General features: G+C 45.0%; 1 protein-coding gene across 2 annotated transcripts in view; it reads left to right on the top strand.

Annotated features, from left to right (window-relative positions):
- Positions 1 to 20,651, top strand: part of RGL1 (ral guanine nucleotide dissociation stimulator like 1) — a 150,438-nt gene extending 129,787 nt beyond the window's left edge. For both annotated transcript variants that reach the window (XM_014575423.3, XM_006126912.4), the window contains 8 exons: positions 1,211 to 1,297; positions 3,535 to 3,567; positions 5,157 to 5,278; positions 5,915 to 6,004; positions 9,358 to 9,544; positions 14,256 to 14,507; positions 16,680 to 16,794; positions 18,979 to 20,651. In XM_014575423.3, coding sequence (XP_014430909.1) covers positions 1,211 to 1,297; positions 3,535 to 3,567; positions 5,157 to 5,278; positions 5,915 to 6,004; positions 9,358 to 9,544; positions 14,256 to 14,507; positions 16,680 to 16,794; positions 18,979 to 19,166 — 1,074 coding nt within the window. In that variant the 3' untranslated portion in view covers positions 19,167 to 20,651. The remainder of the gene's footprint in view (positions 1 to 1,210; positions 1,298 to 3,534; positions 3,568 to 5,156; positions 5,279 to 5,914; positions 6,005 to 9,357; positions 9,545 to 14,255; positions 14,508 to 16,679; positions 16,795 to 18,978) is intronic.
- The last annotated feature ends 3,964 nt before the right edge of the window (positions 20,652 to 24,615 follow it).

The raw sequence follows: 24,615 nt of genomic DNA, 5'->3' as shown, positions 1-24,615 counted from the left end.
CATTTCTGTGTATTAATAAACAGACATTACAGTATATAACAGAACATGAACTGGAGCTTGTAATACATCTTTATGTACTACAGTGTGTGTGGTATGTGCTAAACTGCCAACTGCAACAGCATTATGGTATGCAGAGGTGTCATAGCCATGTCAGGGCCCAGGATATTAGGGAGACAAGCCCGGAAGAGGTACTCAGACTCCCGTAGCAATCTCTGTTGCATTTGAAACAAAGCTATGTGAAAATAATCAATTTTCACTCTGTAAAATGTGTGCTGCAAAAAACCCGAACATTTGATAATATTATAGGAAAATTAGTTCTAGTCAAAGGGAACATTTCATTACTTCAGTGAGCTCATGAAACACAGACACTTCCAGATTTTTGAGCAATCCCAGGATTTTTGAGAAATGTTTATGGAATTTGCACAGATTTTTACAGGAGATAATTTCATAAGACGTGCCTGTTTCCATTTTTGCCAGTGAAAACTTTTTTTTACCCAGTGAAACAATGAGTGGAACATTTGCAGATCAATAGTATTCTCAGATAAACGGACTAGGAGAAGAGATGTGGAAACTGGGGGAAATGGAGACCAAAATTACATTTTGGTTGACTGGAAAATATACAAAGCTGTTTGCTGGTCTTAGTAGCTGAGAGAATTTTTCCTAACAGATGTAGAAACAACTCAGACTCCAAACAATGGAGAAGGCTTAGGAAGATTAAAAGTTGAGTCTTGAGTTAATTAGATCACAGTGACTATTCCAAGGAAGACATAGCCAGCTCAGAGTTAAAAAATGTGAATGCAGTCACGTGATTTGATAACTTCATTGTAAAATAAAGAGCCATCAAGATGAGCCGTAGAAAAGACAGTTTCCAGAGTGTTGGAGACAGCTGCACAGTCTGAAAAAAGCTGTGAGGTGCTGGCATTTGAGCTCTTTCTGGCATATTCCGCCTGTGGGAGGGCAGTAAAGATTTTGCGTGCAGGAGTTAGTGTTGCATAGGCCATGGATATGTGAATAACAGTGACCCTTATCCCACTGTTATTGAAGTCAATGGCAAAATCCCCATTGATTTAACTGGAACAGAATCAGGCCCAGAATTTTGCTGCAGGATTTTGGCTGACTACTCATTATAATATTTTATATCAAAATGTACCAGCTGGAATTCATAGCCTTTCTCTGACAATTAACCAGAGACTGCTCTGATTTTCTGCAGGGAGTCATGCAGGGTACGGTCCCCTACCTTGGCACCTTTCTTACAGACTTGACCATGCTGGACACAGCACTGCAGGATTATATCGAGGTAGGTTTGTGCAGCTTCTTGAGTTCTAATCCCTCTCCCTGCTGTTGTGATAATTGGACCAACAAGTTTACTAGCCACCACTGAGTAGAAATCCTGATGGTCCTGTATGGTTTGCTAATTTCTCACCACCTCATATGAAGCATTGACAAACTGAGAGAGGAGTTTGTGATGTTAAAAATGTAGATGGACAGAATGAACAATGCTTTTATTAGGAAAAAAAGGAGCTCTACTGAATTTAATAATGGAGCTTATTTATGAGGACATTCTTAAACGGGGTGGGCAAAAGGGTCTCTGCGGGCTGGATTCAGCCTGCCAAACAGGTTGATCTGGCCTGCGGAGGCCCTGCCGCTTCCTCGCCCCCAGGCCAATCAGGGCCTAGGGACCGGGAACGTGCAGTGCTTAGAGTCATCCCTGGCGGTTGACTCTCTAAGCACTGCGCCCCTTGCAAGGTGGGAGGAGACTTAGAAGCACCGTGTACTTCTTGCAGGATGGGGGCAGAGCGGGAGGAGACTTCACACACCTCCCCCACCTCCAAGCTCTGATTGGCCTGGGGGTGGAGGGAGCCCATGAAGTCTCCTCCCACCCTGCAAGGAGCACAGTGCTTCTAAGCACCGCACACTCTTTGCACACTCACGCACTCCCCCTACCCCCAGACCAGTCAGGGTCTGTGGACGGGGAAGCACAGAAGTGTCCTGGCCCCGCCCCTGGGGCCACTTCAGACATTTTTGAAGTGGCCCCCAGTAAAAAATGATTGCCCACTCCTGTTCTTAAGTGTGGTGGTTTATGCTCAAAATTTATGGTTTGTTTGAAAAACCTTAATGAGAGTAAAAATATTTTTTTATTATTTTATTTCAATTAAAACTTTATGAAAAATATAAACATCCTCCTTCCATGCTGGGAAACTCCACACCACAACACTGTCTTAGATTCAGCTCTTCAACTTGAGTACAGGCAGTCCCCGGGTTACATGGATCCGACTTACATCGGATCCCTACTTACAAACGGGGTGAGGCAACCCCGCACTAGCTGCTTCCCCCCAGCAGACCAGGGAGACGCGAAGCTAGCGCCTCCCCCCCACAGCAGACCAGGGAGACGCGGAGCTATCGCCCCCCCCCCCAGCAGACCAGGGAGACGCAGAGCGGCTTTTCTCAGCAGACACCTCAGCTTGAGAATAAAGGACTGAGGGAAGTGAGGTGTGGGAGAATAAAATTGAGCTCTGGAGAAATGTTTGGCTAGAGTTTCCCCTACAATATGTACCAGTTCCGACTTACATACAAATTCAACTTAAGAACAAACCTACAGTCCCTATCTTGAACGTAACCCGGGGACTGCCTGTAGTTAAGTTCTTCAGCATGGTCTTAGTTCATGGCCCTTCCTCCTCAGCTTGGCCAGACTTAGTGTAGGACAGGCCCCAGAGATCCTGCCTAGGAAACAGAGGCTCCATAGCATTTCAAAGAGTGAAAATGTGAAGGTCAGAAACGGGCAAATCGCAAGTGAATTATGAGTGAATGAGACGTGTGTGTCAGAGGAGTGATGAGAGAGACCGTGGGGAAATGGGTTGCAATGTTGGTCCGGAATTTTGAAACTTTGCTGTTTGAAGTTAGGCAGCTAAATCTGTATTTAGGCACCTAACAATAAAAATGACCTGATTTTCAGAAGTTTTAGAAAAATCATTGGGAACTGCAAGTACTCAACACCTTTGAAAATCAGCACATTATGGGGATCCTTTAAATATGGAGTTAGGTGCTACGCTTTCGGTATTCAAGTTTAAATATTTTGCTATTGGTGTTTGTAGCAAAGATGGGCTAGAAAGTTCTTGGCTGGGCTGGTAAACTTTCTTGTAGTTTTGCATGGCTGATCTAATGGAAGCAGCTGTGACTCAGAATCACAGACTAGGTTTGTTTGCCAGTTGTGTGTGTTCACATGGTGCTAACAAACTCAAGATTTGGGAATACTAGCTTGAGCCATTTCTTGTGCTGGCAGAAGTCAAGCAGAATTCTCTCACACAAAGCTCTGTCAGTGCACATCGTGAAACATGCTCTTCTTAATCAGACTGCTAGGCAGCCTAGGGCAGTTCTCCTGCAGGGACCAGTGTTCAATTCCCAAATTCTTTACCGGCCAGAAAACTCAGGACCTGCTTGAATTCAGCATTTCTGATCTTCGACTGTATTACCCTGCCATTGACTATATGCACTTTGGATTCTTACACTGGTCCTTGTTTTCTTTGCTGCATCCAGGGTGGGCTGATAAACTTTGAGAAGAGGAGACGGGTAAGTCTGAACTTCTTCCTCCACTAGCATTTTACTGCCACCCTTTTGCAGAGAATCTTCTATTATACTTTTAGGGTAGGGACTTACTCATTTAGCCTGGTGCATTCCAAACAACTATAAACTTTAGTTTACCGGCAAGGATGGGTAGTGTATGTGAGAGCCCACCCAAGCCTAAAGAGGATGAGCAGTGAAGGAAGGATTGTCATTAATTAGTTGGATGGTACAGGGGGAAAGGAAGTCCTGTGCACCAGTCAGTATACTTATCGGACATTTATGCATGAAGACTGTACATTCACTGCCATGAGCATCAGTGGAAGAAGTCTGTCATCTCAGAAGCCAATGTCTCAAAACAGACAGGCCTGTTAGAAAGTGAGGTATGCCTTTTCAGAAGCATAGCATGAGTCTCATCCACTTCCTTAGTCTGCTTCATTATTCTGCTTCACTGGAGCCAAAAAATGGATGCAGAGGAGAATGAAGGGGTGATACGGGGTGAAGAAATAAATGCTGTCAGCCTGCCCATTCAGTCTTCTCTGCATTGGTTGCACAGAAAGAGGAAAAGAAAAGCCATGTAGAAAGCAGTCTACATAAAGTCACATCTGTCTGCATAAAGTCAAGCCAACAGCAAATCTCCTTTCACAGTACTCAGTGCGGAATTCGATTTTGCTGTGATAGGGCCCATTTCCCTACTTTTAACTAATTTCCCAGTTCCATAAACCAGATTTTAAACTTGCCTTTTAGTTATGACTGGACAGCTCAGGGTATTGCTTAGTGGGGCACAAAAGCTCCTGGGTCTAAGTCCAGATTGGTAATAAATGAAAGCTGTTTCCATTACCTGGTTGATAATCTCAGTCCAGTTCCTAGGTGTTGAGTGTGCGCCACCTTCCCCCTGTGCTGTAATTTACGTGGCAGCAGAGCGTGTGTAAAACAATTCCAAATCTGAGCTCTCAACTCATGCGCACCAGGGGTGGAATTTCACACTCACACCTCACAAATATAATTGGCTGCATACTGTACAAGGCAGATTTCTTCATCACTGTCAGCACTAGTGAGCACCCTCGTTTGTAGTCTCAGCAACAAAAGGGCCGAATAAGCACAGACAATGAACTCTCAATGGAAAGGGGGTCCATTTGGGTCAGCCATGCGTGAGTGGGACAACACAGGGAAACTTTCATGCTGTTTTCCATGATGGCTCGAGGCTATGACTTTAGTGTGCAACACTGTCATTTTGGCATCTTATGCCAGTGCAAAACTCACAGTAGAATTTGTCTCTCTCTCAAAATCAACCGCGCTGAAAGGCAGGATTGTCCTGTTTTTCCATATTGTAATAATCTGTGGCGCTTTGATAAAACTTCAAACATCAAAACCTGTTGGGGAAAACAAAAGACGGGTTTTGTCGTTGAAAAACTGTGTCACAGTTGTCTAAAATTGCCTGGGTATTCAGTTAAGAATGAAGCAGTCTTTAGTTTGTCCTGTGATTATTGGTGCATGTGTCGTGTCCATTTATCCTTGCTTTGTACGTTGAATGAGTCTGTGTTTGGCCTTGTTGTGATTTCTAATTAAAATTCCTATTTGCTTATTTTTTTCCTTAGGAGTTTGAAGTAATCGCCCAAATTAAGCTCTTGCAATCTGCCTGTAATAGCTATTGCATGATGCCAGACCAAAAATTCATCCGATGGTTCCGGAGACAGCGGCTATTAACAGAAGAGGAGAGGTGAGGCTGTCAATACAGCTAAGGGAGCTTTTTTCACATCCAGTCTCACATCTCTGTGAGCTGTGTCTGGCTAAGATATTCTCACAGCATCTTAAATATACTGTAAACCAAGGGAACAGCATGAACGTGTGCTTTATGTCATACAGCTGGTGAAAACCTAGTTAACACATAGCAGTTTTGAGATTGGAAATTTGGTTTTCAACTTTGAAATGTTATAGCATGTTGCATCTGACCCATCTGTCTGTTGGCCATGTATGTGCTCACGTACACACTCAGTGTTACATAGAGGTGTGAACCTATGATACCTTCTTCAGAGCACTGTAAATTTCATTGTCAAAGGACACTGGTTTCAACTGACACAGTGATCGTGTTCAGTCCTGTGCTGCACTGAATATCCCTTTTCTTAAAATGCTTTTATGAGCTGGTTAATATGATCAAAAAACCCATTTGAATTCTTTTGAAACTATTGTAAAAAAAGGTAAAATGTTTATTTGTGCTGCCTTGCAATAACCTATTATTGCAGTTGGAGAAACTGAATATCTCTCTGTTTAAATTATTTCTAGTCTGAGGCCATATTGAGTGATGATAAAATGATATTTAACTCCCTGAAATAAATAAATCTTCCTTGTTGTGTAGTTATAGCCTCTCGTGTGAGATAGAAGCAGCTGCTGACACTAATACTACGTCACCGAAACCTCGGAAGAGTATGGTGAAAAGACTCAGCTTGTGAGTATGGCAGAAGGGGGTAATGGCATCTGGCAAATTAGTAGAGAAATGACGTGAATAAATCACAAGAAATATGTATTCCACCAGACGAGGAACTTGACAGAGAATCTGATCTCTTCAACAAGACATTGTTGCTAAACTAAAAGTTGCTAATTATGCCTGCAACCGTTTACTGATTATTGTTCCAAGTATTACTTAGGATGACTATAGCTAAAAAAGTTTAAAAACAAATCATTCCATGATTACAAGCCTTTTTGGGTTGTAGGAGAAGGAGCACATTTAGGGCCCGCTTATAACCTCGGTGACATTGATGTTGGTCAGGAATAAAGTCACCAAATACAATGGAATTACACTGATGCAAAAGCAGAGTGAATGAGAGAAAATTTCCTGCAGAGTTTTAACATGCAAATTAGAGCCACCCACAACAGGACCACACCTAGTAATCTAAATAATCTGCAACTCAGCCTATACGGTAGGTACGTGCTATTGTCCCAGTCAGATGTTCGGTCTAATTCACGCAGATGAGCGTGCAGCGTTGCTTAGCAATTCAAGCACCAGGGTATGGGGAGGTGGAGAAAGAGCATGGAGCAGAGAGCTGACAAAAGAAACAAAGATTAGAGAAAGGAAAGAATGAGAGAGGATTGGAAGCAACACAGGGTAAGTGGGGGAATGGGAGCAGAAATCAAGGGAGTTCAGGAAAAATGTAGAGCCTCCAAGGTGAGCGTGATATGAGAGATGACAGGAAAATATTCACGGAAGAGATGACATGGTCAGGACCAGAGGGTAGATCAGCTTTACAGCCAATATCAGAATGCATGTGAAGACTAAAACCTGCCTATTAACACCTCCCTTCCTGCCTTGGTCTTTCCCTGGGTTTCTCAGAACAGTGAACAAACCATATATTCCACACAAGCTCTGTGGCAATCTAGGATCCTCCACAATAGACACTTGGTGGCTGAGTATGTTAGTTCTGGTCCTGGTAAGATCAGGGAAGCTGTTTGGACAGGAGGATGTGTGTGTTTGTTTTTGTCCCTTTGAATTGGTTGTGAAGAGGTGTGGGAATGGGAGAGTAGGAGACTGAAGTTGCTGTGTCTGAATCAAGTTGTCTAATTCTTTCTCCTTGGCATTTTGCCTGGACTGTGTATGCTCAGTGTCTGTTGAGAGCTGAGCTTCTCTTTCCGTTTCCCACCACATTCCACTGTAGCTCTTGTAAATTAGCATAGGATAGATACGGTGAGATGTGTGTGTTTGCTGTGCAGTCTTTCTTGTAAAGCTTGTGGTACCTGCAATCTGAATATATATTGCAAATGAAGATTGTAACAGTACTTGGCATGATTCTTTGCTGGATGTTCTGTGGCACTTTTCTGGGTTCTGTCTGCTGATGAGATGTCATTTCAGCACCAACTTAATTTGCCTCACCCCTTCAACACATTCTTATACCAAATTGGATTTCTTCTAGACTCCTTAGATTGACTTAGAGCCAAACTCTGAGGTGAATCTGTGAATCTAAGTGAATCTTGAAGAATATACAATAATGTAATGTGCATCTTCTGGCCTCCACATTCTGTATTTAAATTAGATTAGAGTTGTAGAGAGAAATTAATCTCTGGTATAACCCTGTTGAAATCATTAAAGTCACACAAGGGATTCATTTTGTCTCTATAGACTTAGTGTGAGTCCTTTATTCGGTTAGACTCTCATCCACTCACTGACGTGTCTTAAACTTTACACTCATTTCTGAAATTTGCCCCTCCCGCCCGTCTGCATGCAAAAGATTGTAAGATGTTGTAATTCACAGGTCAGAAGGTCAAGAAAAACTAACAGGAGAGTGTAGAAATGTGTGCGCTGAAGTAGCCTGCACCTTACTTTAACTTACACCTTCTTCCAGCTCGTTGGGAAGTAAGTTACACCACACTAATCACTCATTTGGCAGTGAGTCTAGGGGCAGGTCTACACCATGAGGGAACGCTGGCTTAAGGTACGCAATTCCAGCAAGGTAAATAATGTACTGGAGTCGATGTACCATAAGCTGAGTTCTGGTGCCATCCTTACTACAGAAGGTTGATGAGAGAAATGCTCCCCTAGACTTCCCTTACGCCTCACAATGGCCATGAGTACCAGTGTCAACGGTGGTGCCCTCAGTGTTCGATTTAGCATGTCCCCCTTAGACCTCCTAAATCAAACGCTGGAAGATCAAACATCACAGCATCGATCTTCCCAGCAATGTAGATGTGCGCTGAGGGAATTAAAGAGTGTAATGGAGTCTAACTTACACCATCTAGTACGGGGTGGACAATAATTTTTGCCCCGGGGGCCATTTCAAAAAATTTTGAAGTAGCCCCGGGACATCCCTGAAGGGGCGGGGCCTAAACAGGAAGGGGAGGGGCTACCCACTCCCAGACCATAATTGGTCTGGAGGTGGGAGAGCCCCTTTGCCCCCCCTTCCCACTAAGCACCCTTGCCCTGGAATTGGCTTGGTACGCTCCCCCACCCCCAAGCCAATCAGGGCCTGGGGGCAGGGGAGCGCGCGAAGCCTCCTCCCACCCTGCAAGGAGCACATGGCACTTTGAAGTGCTGCAGGCTCCTTCCAGGGCCGGGGCAGGGCAAAGGAAGCTTCATGCAGCTCCACACCGTGATTAGCCTGGGGGCAGGGGAGTGCACAAAGCCTCTTCGCTCTCTCCCCAGCCTGGTGAGCAGCATGCGGTACTTCAAAGCACCATGTGCTCCTGGCAGGGAAGAAGGAGGCTTCGCACACTCCCCTGCGCCCAGGCCTTAATTGGCGGACTGAATCTAGCCTGCGGAGGCCCTTTTGCCCACCTCTGATCTAGTACATTACCCTTGAGTTTGACTAGAAGATTTACCCAGTGTTACTTGGGTCCTTTCCACAATTAATTTTGCTTTTTTGGAAAATAAAATGGAAATGTCCCTGCTTCATTTAAATCCTTGCTTTGGGGTGGGGCGGGGCATGAGGGGTTCAGTGTGCAGGCTGGCCGTGTGAGAGAGGACTGTCCCAGCCCTCTCTCACCACAATAGTTTGGGGTCAGCCTCTCCATGGCTGCTGTAATGGGCACAGTCATGGGAGGGGGGTGTCTGTCCCTCGGCTGGAGTAGGTCCAGGTTTGTCTGCCCCCTGCGCTCCCCAGCCAGAGCGAGGAATGCAGCAAACAGCACTTCCCCTTATTCCCTAATGAAAGCTTCAGCCTCCCTCCACACCCTCCCTAAAGGGTGCCTGGAGGCGGGAGGCCGGGGCTGGGGCACAATGGGGCCATTCGAATGAAGTGTCCTCTCTTTGCTCCGTCCCATGACAGTCTGTAGTTGTATTATTGACCTGGTCTATTTTGTATTCTTTGGCAGACTGTTTCTGGGAGCAGATATGATCCCCAATAGCACCCCCACCAAAGAGCAGCCCAAATCCACTCCCGGCGGGAGCTCTGGAGAAAGCATGGATTCCGTCAGCGTATCCTCGTGTGAGTCGAACCATTCTGAGGGTGAAGACGTGTGCATCACCCCCATAGACACGCCTGATGAGCCTCAGAAAAAGGTACAGTCTAGATCATTGGTTCAGAAGGCAGGCAGCAGGAACACCCCTGAAGAACTGTTGATGCTTGTAGTATAAGCAATAGCTGAATTTTCAAGTGCATTGCACACTCATGTCTGCTGTTATAGCTGACCAAGGCACTGCTCTTACAGGAACGGGAGTATCCTTAAAAATAGACGTGATGAAAGTAGAAAAGATCCAGGTCAGGCTTTTTACATGATTCCTTTTATCAGTAGATTTTTGGTGTTCCCAGGTCTATAGTATGAACACGGGAACAGTTTTTAATTTCCTGGCATCAGCTTTTCTTTTGGGGATCTGGTTGGGGTTAGGCTATCATGTGTCCATTTAACAACACACTGCTCTCTCTCTCGCTCGCTCTCTCTTTCTATCTCTCTCGCTTAAGACACCAGGGCTATGTCTACACTGGCATGATTTTCCGGAAATGCTTTTAACGGAAAAGTTTTCCGTTAAAAGCATTTTTGGAAAAGAACGTCTAGATTGGCACGGACGCTTTTCCACAAAAGCACTTTTTGCGGAAAAGCGTCCACGGCCAATCTAGACACGCTTTTGCACAAAAAAGCCCCGATCGCCATTTTTGCAATTGGGGCTCTTTTGCGCAAAACAAATCTCAGCTGTCTACACTGACCCTTTTGCGCAAAAGTTTTGTGCAAAAGGGTTTTTTGCCTGAACGGCAGCAGCATAGTATTTCTGCAAAAAGCGCTGATTTCTTACAGTAGGAAGTCAGTGCTTTTGCGGAAATTGAAGCGGCCAGTGTAGACAGCTGGCAAGTTTTTCTGGAAAAGCATCTGATTTTCCGGAAAAACTGGCCAGTCTAGACCCAGCCCAGTTGTGTGAGTGACTGAGCTGTCTGTAATGGTATATTTATGGTAATATAACAGTATGGGATGATTGTTGGTCCCATAGCTGGGAAACCAAAGTGAAGCGTGTGTGCATATAGCAGATAGTTTGCAACATTCCGGAGAATAGGAAAATGGCAATGAGAGGCAGAGCCTAGAACATCTCAGGTTAAATGAGCTCTTAGGACCTAGCCATTTTCACGCAGCTGCTTCCACAAGAGACAAATCAGTAGCCGAATCAGGGGCTTAGCAGAAAGTCCGATCATCCTTCAGAAAAAGCCAAGTTTTTCCAGTGAGAGAGCTCATCTGCATTAACTAAGTGGCTGAAAACCCTCATAGGGAGAAGGGCTTCTGTAGTTTTTACCATGAGGAGGCTAGGTGAGGCCAGTGCTATCCTGCTGCCTGTGGTGACCTCACCTCTTCACCATGCAGTTAACATAGCAGGACAGCTAATGCTCGTGCTATTCTGAGGTAAAAACACCCCTTTTTGGCCGCAAGGACAAGGCCTAAGGCATTGTGCAGTAGAAGCTGAGGATGCGGGAAAGTGGGTTGCAGCCGTGACACAAATGGGCGTGGGTAAATGTCGGAACATATCTGAGTCACAATAGGGTATATACGGGCCATACTATTGGTCCCAGGGAGCCTCCCCCAAGCCAGCGGGAGGAGAGAAGAAAATATTAAAATGAGAAGCCATCAGAGGAATTGGAGAAGGAACAAATCAACAGTGAGGGCCTGTTGTCAACACAAGAACTTGCACCGGTTTAACTCTACTGCTTTAATGAAATTGGTGGGAGTCGTACGGAGCCTTATTTCAGTGGAAGAGTTCTTGGAGTGATTGTACATGTGCATTCCCGTCATGGCATCTGTGCCCTGAGGGCAGGGCTCTCCAGCCTTTTTAAGCACAAGATCAGTATTTGAATTTAAGTGCAATCCAAACCCTAATAGCCTGGCCCCGCCTCCTTTGTCCCTCTTCTGCGAGGCCCTGCCCCTGCTCACTGCATCCTCCTTCCCTTCCCCATCCTCCCTCCCTTCCACCAGGCAGGGGCGGAGGTTGGGGCACAGGGTCTGGTCTTGGGCTAAGGGATCTGGAGTGTGAGGAACACTTAGCTTGGGGCAGGGAGTTGGGGTGCAGGAGCGGGTTCAGGGTAAGGCTCTGTAAGGGAGTTGGGGTCCAGGGGGCTCAGAGGTAGGGCAGGGGTTTGGGGTGCCAGAGGGGGTTGATAACTGGGGCCGGGGTTCAGAGCTGGCTCTAGCTGGGCCCTACTTGCCTCCGGTGGTTCCTGGGTGGGGGGTGCAGTGGGGCTAAGGCAGGCTCACCCCTGCCCTGCACCACTCCCAAAAGCAGCCAGCAAACCAACTTCATCCCAAGCCCTGTTGTGCCCCCCGCCCCCATTCTGTAGAGACAGTATGCAGGGTGGGAGAGGGGCACCCTGAGATCAGCTCCCCCTTCTCTTCCTCCCCTGCCCTGCCCAACCCAGCAAGCTAGAGGTTGGGGGAGGGGGCAGCTCCAAGGCAAAGGGCAGGAGGTGCGCCGTAGTGGGGGAAGGGGCAGCTGAAGTGCCAGCTCCTGACAGCCTCTTGGCCAAACCAGTCAGGATCCCCTGTCAGAGGCGCCAAGATCTACCAGTCGATCCTGGTCTACCGCTTGGTGACCACTGCCCTGGGGTGTGGCCTTCGGAACTGCTTTCCCTAAGCAGCACTCTGTGTGGCACAAGCACCCTCTGCTGTCGCCTGCCGCTGTGTGCAAGTATGGAGGGCAGAGCTGCCCCTATCCCCTAGTTCTCCTTACCGCGGGCAGTGCTCGTTGGAACACTCTCTGCCCAGAAACGGTACCCTCCTGGCCTCTGTAAACTGCATGTGTGTGGTTAGCTCTGGAGTCCCTACCGCCAGGTTCATGCACATGACAGCAGCTAATCCGAGAGAGCAAGAAGGGCACCAGCCTGCCACCTCAGTTGCCAGTGAGGAAACGTTTGTTTGGGGGCTATTTGGCTGTTTGTGTTTCTCCTAATAAAAGAGCCCACTGCTCTTTGGGAAGGCCCGTGCTCCAGGCGTGATGCCAGAGATTTCTGCTGTGCTATCCCTGCTCTTCCGGGCGTCTTCCCAAGCCACTTCCATTCTGCAGTCTGGCATCCCACAGCTCCCTTTGATTTGTTAAACCTGCTGCCACCTGCTGGTCTGTTTGCCAACAAGCAGCAGAAAACGTAAAGACTGTGTCTACAGTGGCAAGTTATTCCGGAAAATCAGCCGCTTTTCCGGAAAAACTTGCCAGCTGTCTACACTGGCTGCTTGAATTTCCAGAAAAGCACTGACGATCTAATGTAAAATCATCAGTGCTTTTCCGGAAAAACTATGCTGCTCCCGTTCGGGCAAAAGTCTTTTTCCGGAAACTGTTCCGAAAAAGGGTCAGTGTAGACAGCACAGTAGTGTTTTCCGCAAAAAAGCTCCGATCGCGAAAATGACAATCGGGGCTTTTTTTGTGGAAAAGCGCGTCTAGATTGGCCATGGACGCTTTTCCGGAAAAAGTGTTTTTCCGGAAAAGCGTCCTGCCAATCTAGACGCGTTTTTCTGAAAATGCTTTTAACGGAAAACTTTTCCGTTAAAAGCATTTCCGGAAAATCATGCCAGTGTAGACGTAGCCAAAGTGTATATAGCAGGGGTGGCCAAACTGCAGCTTCCAAGCCACATGGCTAGTTCAGAGCCCCCCGTGCACCCCTTTCTCTGCCAAAGAGATTTGAGGGGAGAGCTTGAGGCTGATCCCCTGTAGCAGAGTCGTGGGGTCTGTGGCTTCTGCCGGATAGAAGTGCCTGCCGAAGGGGGGAAGGACAATTTAAAGGTTCAACTCCCTTGCTTGAGTCATGGGCTCCCCTAGGCATGCCCTCTCTCAGGCCACGTCTCTACTTACTGCACAGAGATCGATCTGCTGGTGTTCAATTTAGCGAGTCTAGTAAGGACCTGCTAAACCGAATGCCGAGGGTGCCACCCATCAACGGCAGTACTCCTCAATTTGCAAGGAGTAAGGGAAGCCAATGGGAGCTCCCATCCACCTCCCGCTGCGGAGATGAGGAATGCCGTCTCCAGCTGGATTTGCGTCTCTTAAGCCAACCTGCCGAGTGTAGCATAGACCTGGCCTTACCCTCAGCAGCTCCTCCCAGGAGTTAGCTCTGCATGGAGAGGCAGCAGCAAATGGCTCAGAGCTGCTGCTTTAGCTCAGCCAGAAGAGACAGCAGCATAAGCAGCCACTTTCCCTGCAGCTCTCAGCTGTTTGCTGCAGCCTCTCCCCATGGCTGCAGGTCCTGGCTTACTGGCTCCAGAAGCTGCCATGCAGGGAGAGGGCCCCAGCAGCACCATGTGATTGAGCAGGGTCAGCAAAGCCTGCCAGAAATCTGGGGGGGCAATGGCATGTCATCTCACATGTACCTTCATGCGTCACCTCTGATTGCTGCCCACCCAGGAGAGGGGCCTCTGGGCTTCCACAGTAGCAGGTGACTCCTGCAGGAAGTCCCCATTCCTTGCACGGAGGGACATTACATGGGCTGACGCCCACTGCCCCATGGAGCCAGAGCCCCAGCAGGTGCAGCCTGCCTTTCAGACTTCTGCAGGTTGTCATATGTAAGTTTGGTCACCCTTGGTATAGTCAAAGTGGAGTCCAGCAGCACCCATATAGGACTGGCTGGGAATGGTTGTTAATGTGAACAGAGGAGGTGAGAATGCCACTAAGAACTTTAGAGAACCTGGCATGGACTTTCCAGTAACTGAATTCCTGATTGTGCCTCTCTTGCCTGGCCCCCACCCTAGAAATGAATATTCCACGACTGTGTTTCTAATTGTATGTTTTTCTCTTATTTTTCATTATTTAGCTCTCTGAATCCTCTTCTTGTTCCTCCATCCATTCCATGGACACGTCTTCCTCAGGGGTGTCATCTTTAACCAACACTATCTCACCCCCTCCTTCCTTAACTTCCAATCCCAAGATCCACAAGCGCTCCATCTCTGTCACGTCCATTACCTCAACAGTGTTGCCTCCCGTTTACAACCAGCAGAACGAAGACACCTGCATAATCCGGATCAGCATAGAAGACAACAATGGCAACATGTACAAGAGCATCATGGTCAGTGACGGGGAAGAGCTAAATCTTTTAGTCATTACCAATGTGATTTTGTTTAGGGTAACAGTTGTGGTGCAAATCAAAGCTGCCAAGGGCTATGGGCCATGTCATGCCTTTGATTCCTGCATTCCAATATTCCCAGTACAGTCCATCTTCTGAAATCCCTCTGGGGTTTCAGTTAGCTCCAGTTCATTGCTTGTTCCAAAATGCTGTGTAAATCACCCGGCACTGGGGCAATCGTCACTGGTCAGCAGCCCTCTTATATGACTAATACCTAGCACTTGCCTACAGAGTTCTCAAAGGGCATGTAATTGGAAGGTGGTGTTATAATACAATAACCTTCTACCATATCTCTTCTATTTCTCATGCATCCACCATTATGAGATCTGGGTTTTTATCATAATCTTTGTCCCAAAATCTAAAGTTTTATGTGTATTTATTAGTATTGGTTGAAAAATCAAAATAAGTTTTGAGAAAACTTCAAACGGGATTTTGTTGTGTGGATTTTGGAAGTGATCTGTTTTCAGTTTATCAAAATTTCTCCAGCAGTTTTCAAAAATTGTAATACAATATTTTTTTTCAATCTCAAAGACGATACAATTTTCAAAAATAAATATTTTCAATTTTGAAAAAAAAGCTCACCACATGATTGAGCTAATGAGTCCTGAAGCTTGAAAACCAAAATGACACATGGAACCCCCATGCTCCTCAAATCATAAACAATGAAAAACAATAAAGGAAACTTGAGAATGAACATTTTAAAAATGGGAAAATAACAAGAATATCAGAATATTTTTTGGAAAATTTCATTTTGAAAAATGTCCAGACTTCATTCAGATTTTCTCCAAATGAAAAATGATAAGCAAGTCTAGTGTTGGTTTTGGAGAGGAAAGTTCCGTCTCTAGACATAGAAGAAAGCAGCCTTCATCGTGGTCTCTTATACTAGGGACTGAGAAGACTTAGGGTACGTCTACACTAGCCCCCTAGTTCAAACTAGGGAGGCTAGTGAGGGCGACCGAAATTGCAAATGAAGTGCGGGATTTAAATATCCCGTGCTTCATTAGCATGTTCCCGGGCAGTCGCCGTTTTGGAAACTGACTAGCCCGGAATAACTACCCACGTCCAAGATAAACCCCTTAGTTCGAATTAACAGTTAAACCTCATTCCATAACAGTTCCAAAATTCGATATCTTAAATGGGTGAATCAAATATTTTGCCACTTGCAGGACACTTTTTCTTTTAAAGGAATTGATCCCTCAGGAGCAGCAAACTGAACTATGGGCCTGAACCAAATCTAACTGAACACTATGGGAATTTTTCTGCTGATTTCAGTGTGTTTCAGACAGGGCCCTAGGTTAATCCAGACCATGTGACACTTCCATGGCAGGCTGCAAACCAGATACAAGGCCAAAAAATATTCCCAAGATTTCAAAGTAAGCATTTGCCCCATTAGAGTCCCAATTAATTGCTGTCTATGAGCAACAGATGGAGAAATTATTTGTGTGGAATTTTTATGGCTCATACAAATGACATCTCATCTCCAAACACATTTGCTCAAGGGAGCTGGTGATGTTATTTACTGCTCTCTCAGCGGGTGCATTATTCATCTTCCTGAATAAAACTGACTTTTCAAAAAAGTCACAAGTAGCACAGTTTAGTGCCCACCAGTAGGGATGTAAAATCCCAGTTAATCAGTTAACTAGTTAAATGTTAGGTTGACCCAACCTTTAACCAGTTAACCGACTGAATGGGAGCTCACCACTCTGGCCCCCAGTGTGGGGCTGGCTCTGCCAGCTTCTGGCCCCAGCTCCCTACCGCGGCTGGGCTGCCACAAAGAGGGACTGCTCCAGACACCCAGAGTAGCCCCTGTGGGGCTGGAGCAGCCCTCTGCCCACAGCGGGTAGGGAGCCACTCCAGCCCTCAGTGGTTAACTGGAACGGGTAAGCATCACCCATTCAGGGTGATGTTTACCGGTTAACTGGTTAACCTTTCATATCTCTACCCACTAGTTGCTTCTATTTCATTCCTAAGAGGCAATAGTTTCTCAGTGCTTTGCAAAACTCACCCCCAGACTTAGTGATTAATTCAAAGCAAACTTTTATACATCAGGTACAATGTTTAGATAATGAGTAAAGGGAAAAAGAAAAACCCATCATTGCAAAATTCTTTTTCCAGTTAACCAGCCAAGACAAAACTCCAGCTGTCATTCAGAGAGCTATGTCAAAACACAACCTAGAGGCTGATCCAGTCGAGGATTATGAGCTTGTTCAGGTCATCGCCGAGGACAAAGGTAAGAAAGCAGAGCAGCTTGCTGCTTAAAAAGTTCTTCAGACTTTTCAGGAAGAAAGTGACTATGAAGCAACTTCAGAAACACAGAGCATTTTAATTCTGACAGCCACGGTAGATCTACCATAGAGCCGCTGATCATGACTGGCTTTGCTTCCGCTTTGGACATGAGCATGTGCAGATGGGGAGAATGTACAGTCAGATCCCAGTGTTAGCGTGTAAAGAGGTTTGAAGTCAGGGCCACATGGGAATGGACAAAGAGCTGGGAATGCGGCCTGCAGCGTGTATGCTGCCCAACGCTTCCCAGGGAGCACGTGGCCATTTCCCTGGTATCCCTGGACACACAGTTTGCTTGGCAGCATACCCCACCCTGCCCCTCCACTGACAGCAAGGCAGTTTCCCATGAGCTGGACTCCCCACAAATGTGTTCCCACCTTGTCAATGGTATGTACAAGCCACAGCGGGTAAGTTTCTCCTGCCTTGAACAGCAGAGATCTCTGCAGCAGTTGACCATGAAAATTCTCTGGTATACAGCACAGAGAGCCTGACTCCCCTCACTCAGCCAAGCCTGCCTCCCACAGAGGGTTAGCATGCAGGTTTTCCTTGCCCTGCACCCCCACCTACTGGTCATCCAACTTCCCTGCCATTTGATTTCCCTCCATGGTGGAACAGAGCGGAGCCTACCTGCCTCTCCATATAATACAGACCCGTGAAGGAGCGAGCATTCGGTGATAGATGATCATTAATGTTGTGCCACACGTACTTTAGCCTTGTATCTCTGTCGGAGCAGATAATATAAAAATGTTTTGTAATTAGGAGGTAAGAGGTCTTATTATTTGTATAGCTCCATTAAAATACCAGACAACAAAACATTGCTCATCCCCAGCCCACCAGGTATTACGTGGTGCAAGCAGATTCATGCTGTTATGAAACGACAGACCTTTACTTCAACTGAAGGCAAAAAAGTACAGGACAATGCACACAGATCATCTGGGGCTGAAACTTGGCAAAACATTTCTATTTTGAGTGCACTGGTGCATTATTTGTTTATTTTGAAGCTTTCTGCCATTGTTGGTCAAAATTAAAGAGTGAGTTATGGCCCTTTTTGTGATCTTCGTGATTTTTCCCGGATTGGATATGGATAACGTTATGGCATTTAGGAAATCTTCTCCACATCCAACATCTACAGCCACGCTGGCGATCACCACCTATATCTGTGCCTAATAGAGGATAGCAATGACATGGGCACCCCTTAGTTCCCAAACCAGGTGCAGGCCGATAGGGACTTTTCTTCATAATTTAACATAGTCATCCTGGAACGTTTTCTTTCCTCTTGGTATATTATCCCACGGAGACACCTCCCTGGGTCTCTTTGTCCACTAGATCTTCCTACAGAGAAAAGCATTTGTGGGGGCCATATGTGCTGAGAGTGGCAGCAGCTCAAGGTGATGTAGTGCTTGCCCTGAAAAGTACAGTTTCAGTCGTCAGACAGAGCTGCCGTGGGATAGCCAGGCCCAGGTCCAACAAACTCCCTTGTGCACATACTTTACTCATTGACCGCTTGCAGGATCAGAGTCTAATAGTGTCTGTGGTTTTTTGGAGGCTGGGTTGAGGACAGAGGAGCACCAAAATAACTGAACACAGCTGCAGCTGCATGTAAAAGGGAAAAACCAAATTCTGTTAATAAAAACACAAAAGACATGCCCAGACCCAAAGCCTTTCAAGCCGCATGCATACAAAGTGCATTAAAACACATTATGATCGTAAAGCCAAGCACTGGTCAGTTAGGAAACGTCAGATTTACAGTTGTCTATGCAGTCCTAATGCAGACCCTTTGTTCATCTGCATTATGCTTGTCTTGAATTACATGATCAAATCCTATTTCTCCCCGCCTCCACACACACACATACACATGGCTTGGTTCACACAGTGCACAGGATAGCTCCATAAGAGCTGAAATATAGACACATGAGCAACTAGTAAATGCACTTGAAAGTTGTACAACTGGCTTGATTTTTTACAACCTAAATCTTTTTTAATTTAGTTTTTTCTCATAACATATTCATAAGGGGAAAGTGTGAGAGGACAAAATCCACTGTTGCCAAACCAAAGCAGCATGTGAGCGTTGCAACCAGCTAGTCTCAATAGTACAGCACCTCACCACTGACTTTGTTTCTTCTCTTTACAGAGTTAGTCATCCCAGACAGTGCTAATGTATTTTATGCCATGAACAGCCAGGTGAACTTTGACTTCATCCTCCGGAAAAAAAACTCCCTTGATGGGCAAGTAAAGATGCGGAGCCGATCTAGCTTGACGCTTCCCAGAACTGCCAAAAGGGGGTGCTGGACTAACAGACACAGCAAAATTACACTTTGAGGAGAAAGAGCTAACACAAAGGAGATTTCGTTTGGAAAAAAGAAAAGACCTTTGATACCATCCAGTATTACCAAGTCATGGAGGATGAATGTAGCAATGTTTGACTTTGGAAACATGTAAGGCTGGAATGCAAAGAGCGCATTCACCATAGATACAGGTAGAGATAAACATCTCCAGAGAGAGAAAGAGATTTTTTTTTTATGGAAGAGTCATTATGGAAATATATTTTGCACATGGGCCTAAGAAGGTGAGGTCGCATTTACAGGGAAAAATGGAACCACCAAACTTGTCTTAACAATTCCACGTAAACTAAATCGCCTCCTTGGAAAACAGATTCTCCTTTGTGCCAGTATTACCTAGAACAGAACTTTAAATTTATTTTTATACATTGGAGAAGAAAACTGTTGTGTTGCAATTAAATTCCACCTGAATCAAGTGGGAGGATCCAACCAGCCGTCCACTGAATGATAACACCGATTTCCAAAAGGTGTCGATGAGTTGATGGCTGCTAGTTCCTCACTGTGTCTTGATAAGTGTTGCCTCTAGGAGGCATTCACATCTGTGAAGAAGGAAGGGTCGAGACCCTCCCAAAATGCTGGGCTAGAGACACAAGGAAGAATGCAATTGTGTGCACGTAGGTTGGTTTCACAGAACTGACAAACATTATTTGCAGTTGTGCAAAGCCAGAAAATACATGTTGGTTTTTTTCCAAAGAAAATGGGCCATGGCTGCTTTTTGATGAATGTCACGTTTTGTGGATGAACAAGACAAGTAAACTCAACCAACACTGCTTGTCTGGGCTTTGTTCTCCTCTTATTGCCACTATCTTGTATTCTTCCTTATGCTTAGCTACTCTGTTTAACAAGAATCAAGGCCTTTTGCATGTTCTCCAAATTCATTGATGTACCTCTTTGTAATGTGCAGTCCCTCTTCATTCATCCACACTGATTATTACCTTGTTTTTTTTTAAAAAGTGGTATAAGAGAGACATGTTTATTATTCAGTGCCCAGAATTACCACAGATCCTATAAACTTGTAGCATTTATATACATAATCTTCAACCATGACTCTCTCTTATATGCTTCTGTTATCTGAATACTTTCCTGACATGGTACATCTTTCCAGATGGAATAAAGAATTTAACCTTTTGTAAAGGCTCCCATAGCTGCTATTCTCTGACACTTTAAATAACACATTTCTTAACTCTGAAGATCTGAGTCTCCCTTCAGAACACAAGCATCATTGAAAGGTCACATAAAAGATTTTAATTAAAAGCCATAAATGACATATTGGATTGTAAGCAACACACACTGAATAGATTGTCCTTTCAGAATGCTAGGGTTGATTAAATAAACCAAGACAATGAATTTTATATGCATATAGAACATGTTTTACCAGTTCTGTAGCACTAATTTTCAAAGCTGGGTCTAGATTCCATTACCAAACAGCCATGATGTACCAATAAATGTCTTAAATGATGTTGAATCTTTACTGTGTACAAAATTATTATTCCCATTTGAAAGGCAATTAACTCATTCTTGGTGGTCTGGGTATCTTAAATTCAAGTTGTATTTTTGTTTCCGGGGTGAGTAGGCCAAGTTTGGAATTGAGTCTTAGATGTGTCTAGAAGTGAGTCAGGGTTTGCAACAAAGCTAACATCCAGTTTCCTTTGTACTTCATTGAAGGCAATGCATGAATGTGGGGGTGAGTTTTGCAGTAAGTCTATACAAAATGAAATGTAAAGCCATTTACCCGCACAATACATAGAGAGAGCTGCAGAATCTGGACTTTATAATGCCAAGGTTCTGTTGTTGAACATGTCTTTTCCTTTCTCACAGAGAAAGAAACTTCTGTTGGGTAAAAATGGTTTCATTTGTTTAAGAGGGTCAGTTTTAAAAGTGATTTCTCCAAAAAGTTACTAGCGTCAGCTATTTTTTGACTTATGAATTCAGAATGGAACATGCAGGCAGGTGCAGTTTTTTCTCCCTCTTTGATATGTGTAACAAAAATCAAGTGCATTAAATTTGCATCTCCTTTACAAAAAGCATTTACTTCTGATCAACACAAAGCACAAACAACTGCATCTACAGTCTACAGTTTGCTTGAGAGTAACGAGCCACTGCAAAAGAGAAGGGGGAGAAAAGGGTTAATAAAGGAAGTTGGAACAAACATCACATCAGCATGTTCCTGTTCCCACGCCGCTCGTGAAGAAGTTTGGAATAAGTGTGCTGGGAAGAATCTGTTTCATTCTGCAGTGAGACAAGATAGGATGTAATAAATAGGATGAAATTTAATACGGACAAATGCAAAGTGCTCCACTGAGGAAGGAACAATCAGTTCCACACATACAGAATGGGAAGTGACTGTCTAGGAAGGAGAACTGCAGAAACGGATCTAGGGGTCATAGTGGACCAGAAGCTAAATATGAGTCAACAGGGTGACGCTGTTGCAAAAAAAGCAAACATGATTCTGGTTGCTGTCGCAGCTCAGTTCCCCAACCTGACACTCTGGCTGTGTCTAGACTGGCAAGTTTTTCCGCAAAATCATCTGCTTTTGCGGAAAAACTTGCCAGCTGTCTACACTGGCCGCTTGAATTTCTGGAAAAGCACTGACGATCTCATGTAAGATCGTCAGTGCTTTTCCGGAAATACTATGCTGCTCCCATTCGGGCAAAAGTCTTTTTCTGAAAGACTTTTGCGCAAAAGGGCCAGTGTAGACAACAGAGATTTGTTTTCCGCAAAAAAGCCCTGATCGCCATTTTCGCGATCAGGGCTTTTTTGCGGAAAACAAATCTCTGCTGTCTACACTGGCCCTTTTGCGCAAAACTACCTCTAGATTGGCCACGGACGCTTTTCCGCAAAAAGTGCTTTTGCGGAAAAGCATCCTGCCAATCTAGATGCGATTTTTCCGAAAATACTTTTAACTGAAAACTTTTCCGTTAAAAGCATTTCCAGAAAATCATGCCAGTCTAGACGTAGCCTCTGTGTGCAGAGTTGGGGGCTAGCTAGCAGGATAGCCTTTGCAAAACCTGCCTCTGTGATTCCCAGAGACAAACTTATTCAATCTCAGTCCTAGAGATCCAAAACAAACAAACAAAAATAAGACAAGATTGGGTCTTCGCTGCCACCACCCAAGTAATTCCAAGAAAATCAGAGAAGAGATCACTTGGGAGTCCCCTCCCGAAGGTAAAGCTCTCCCTCCTGCCCCAACCTCCATTTTACTTGGAGTTGGGTAAACAGAGGAAATCCACAGACAACAAAAGACTCTTCCCTTGTAAGTCGGCACTTAATCCTAATGACACAGCAATCAACCAATCCCGGTTAATTAGAATAAAAAGAAAACTCTTTTATTATCAAAACAAAACTACTGTTGCAAGCATAATACATTGTGGAAAATAGCCGCAATACAGAGTCTCAGGGAAAGTCCCTGGGCTGTAATCCTTCATTACAAAAGAGAAAACCAATTAGCCACCTCAGAAATGATTTCCAAACCCCCAAACAAGGAAAACAATAAACCTTGACAGACTATCTCAACTTTTCCCTACTTACTCATTTCAAGAAGTCCATTCTTGGAGAGAGAAAGTGTCTCCCATCTCCCTCAATACCTGGGAGAAACTGCTCTGATCTCATACCAAGAAAAGAGAGAGAAAAAAACCCCTCTTTTCCAGTTTGAAATTCCTACCTGTATTGTTATTGGCTGATTGCCCAAACCTCCCCTAACTGACACCTTTGCTAGCTTCCTGAGTTAATCCCTTAGTTACCAGGTGTTGGTTAACACTGCTCCTGATCATGACAGAAGCATTAACAGGAGTGTTGTGAGTAAGACACGAGAAGTCATTCTTCCTTCCGCTCTACTCTGCGCTGTTTAGGCCTCAATTGGCGTATTGTGTCCAGTCCTGGTCACCGCATTTCAAGAAAGATGTGGAGAAACTGGAGAAGATCCAGAGAAGTGCAACAAAAATGATTAAAGGTCTAGAAATCATGAGCTATGAGGGAAGACTGAGAGAATTGGGTTTGATTAGCTTAGAAAAGAGAAGTCTGAGGGGGGACATGATAGCAGTTTTCCAGTATCTAAAAGGGTGTTCCAAAGAAGAGGGAGAAAACTTGTTCTTCTTGACCTCTGATGATAGATCAAGAAGCAATGGGCTTAAACTGCAGCAAGGGAGGTTTAGGTAACTGTCGAGATGGTTACACACTGGAATAAGTTGTCTAGGGAGGCTGTAGAATCTCCATCACTGGAGATATTTAAGAGCAGGTTAGACAGGCATCTGTCGGGGATGGGCTAGACCATAGGTTCCCAAACTGGGGGCATGAAGAAATTCTAGGGGGGGTGCGAGGCAACCCAACCACACACATCCCATCAATTCTACCCCAAGTTTTGCTGCTATTTTTTGGGGAAGGGGGACGTGAGGGTTTCTCAAAAATCAAAAAGAGGGGCGTGATGCCAAAAAGTTTGGGAACCACTGACCTAGACGGCACTGGGTCCTGCCACAAGACTTGATATCCTGTCAAAGAAAGCTACTGGATTTGTTTGGCATGGTTTGTTCTTTACAAATCCATGCTGGCTGTTACCTATCACCTTATCTTCCAGATGTTTGCAGATGAATTCCTTAATTACTTGCTCTGTTATCTTCCCTAGTACAGAAGTTAATCTTGGCTGGACTGTAGTCTCCTGGGTTATTTCTCTTTTTATAGATGGGCACTAGATTTGCCCTTTTGCAGTCTTCTGGAATCTCTCCTGTCTTCTATAATTTTTCAAAGATGATGGCTAAAGGCTCAGATACCTCCTATCAGCTCCTTGAGTATTCTAGAATACATTTCATCAGGCCCTGGTGACTTGAAGACATCTAACCTTTCTAAGTAATTTGTAACTTGTTCTTTAACTTTTAAATCTACCCCATTTCCACTAGCATTCGCATTTTAGGTATCCCATCACCATCAAACATCTTGGTGAAAACCAAAGCAAAAGTCATTAAGCACCTCTGCCATTTTGCCCATTTCCAAATTTTCTGTCTTCAATAAGCAATTGGTTTACCCTGTCCTTGATCTTTCTCTTTAATATATTTATAGAAGGTCTTCTTGTTACCCTTGTCTCTAGCTAGACTGAGTGGCTGTGTCTACATTGGCACCCTTTTCCGGAAAAGGGATGCTAATGAGACCAGTCGGAATTGCAAATTCCGCGGGCATTTAAATATCCCCCGCGGCATTTGCATGAACATGGCTGCCGCTTTTTTCCAGCTCGGGGCTTTGCCGGAGAAAAGCACCAGTCTAGACGGGATCTTTCAGAAAATAAAACCTTTTCCATAAGATCTCTTATTCCTGATTTTAAGAGGAATAAGGGATCTTCCGGAAAAGGCTGTATTTTCCGAAAGATCCCGTCTAGACTGGCGCTTTTCTCCGGCAAAGCCCCGAGCTGGAAAAAAGCGGCAGCCATGTTCATGCAAATGCCG

The sequence above is a fragment of the Pelodiscus sinensis genome, chromosome 9, assembly GCF_049634645.1.
Source record: "Pelodiscus sinensis isolate JC-2024 chromosome 9, ASM4963464v1, whole genome shotgun sequence".
In the NCBI taxonomy this organism is placed as follows: Eukaryota; Metazoa; Chordata; order Testudines; family Trionychidae; genus Pelodiscus; species Pelodiscus sinensis.
The sequence above is the reverse complement of the archived record's forward strand: the minus strand, read 5'-3'. Positions and strand labels throughout refer to the sequence as shown.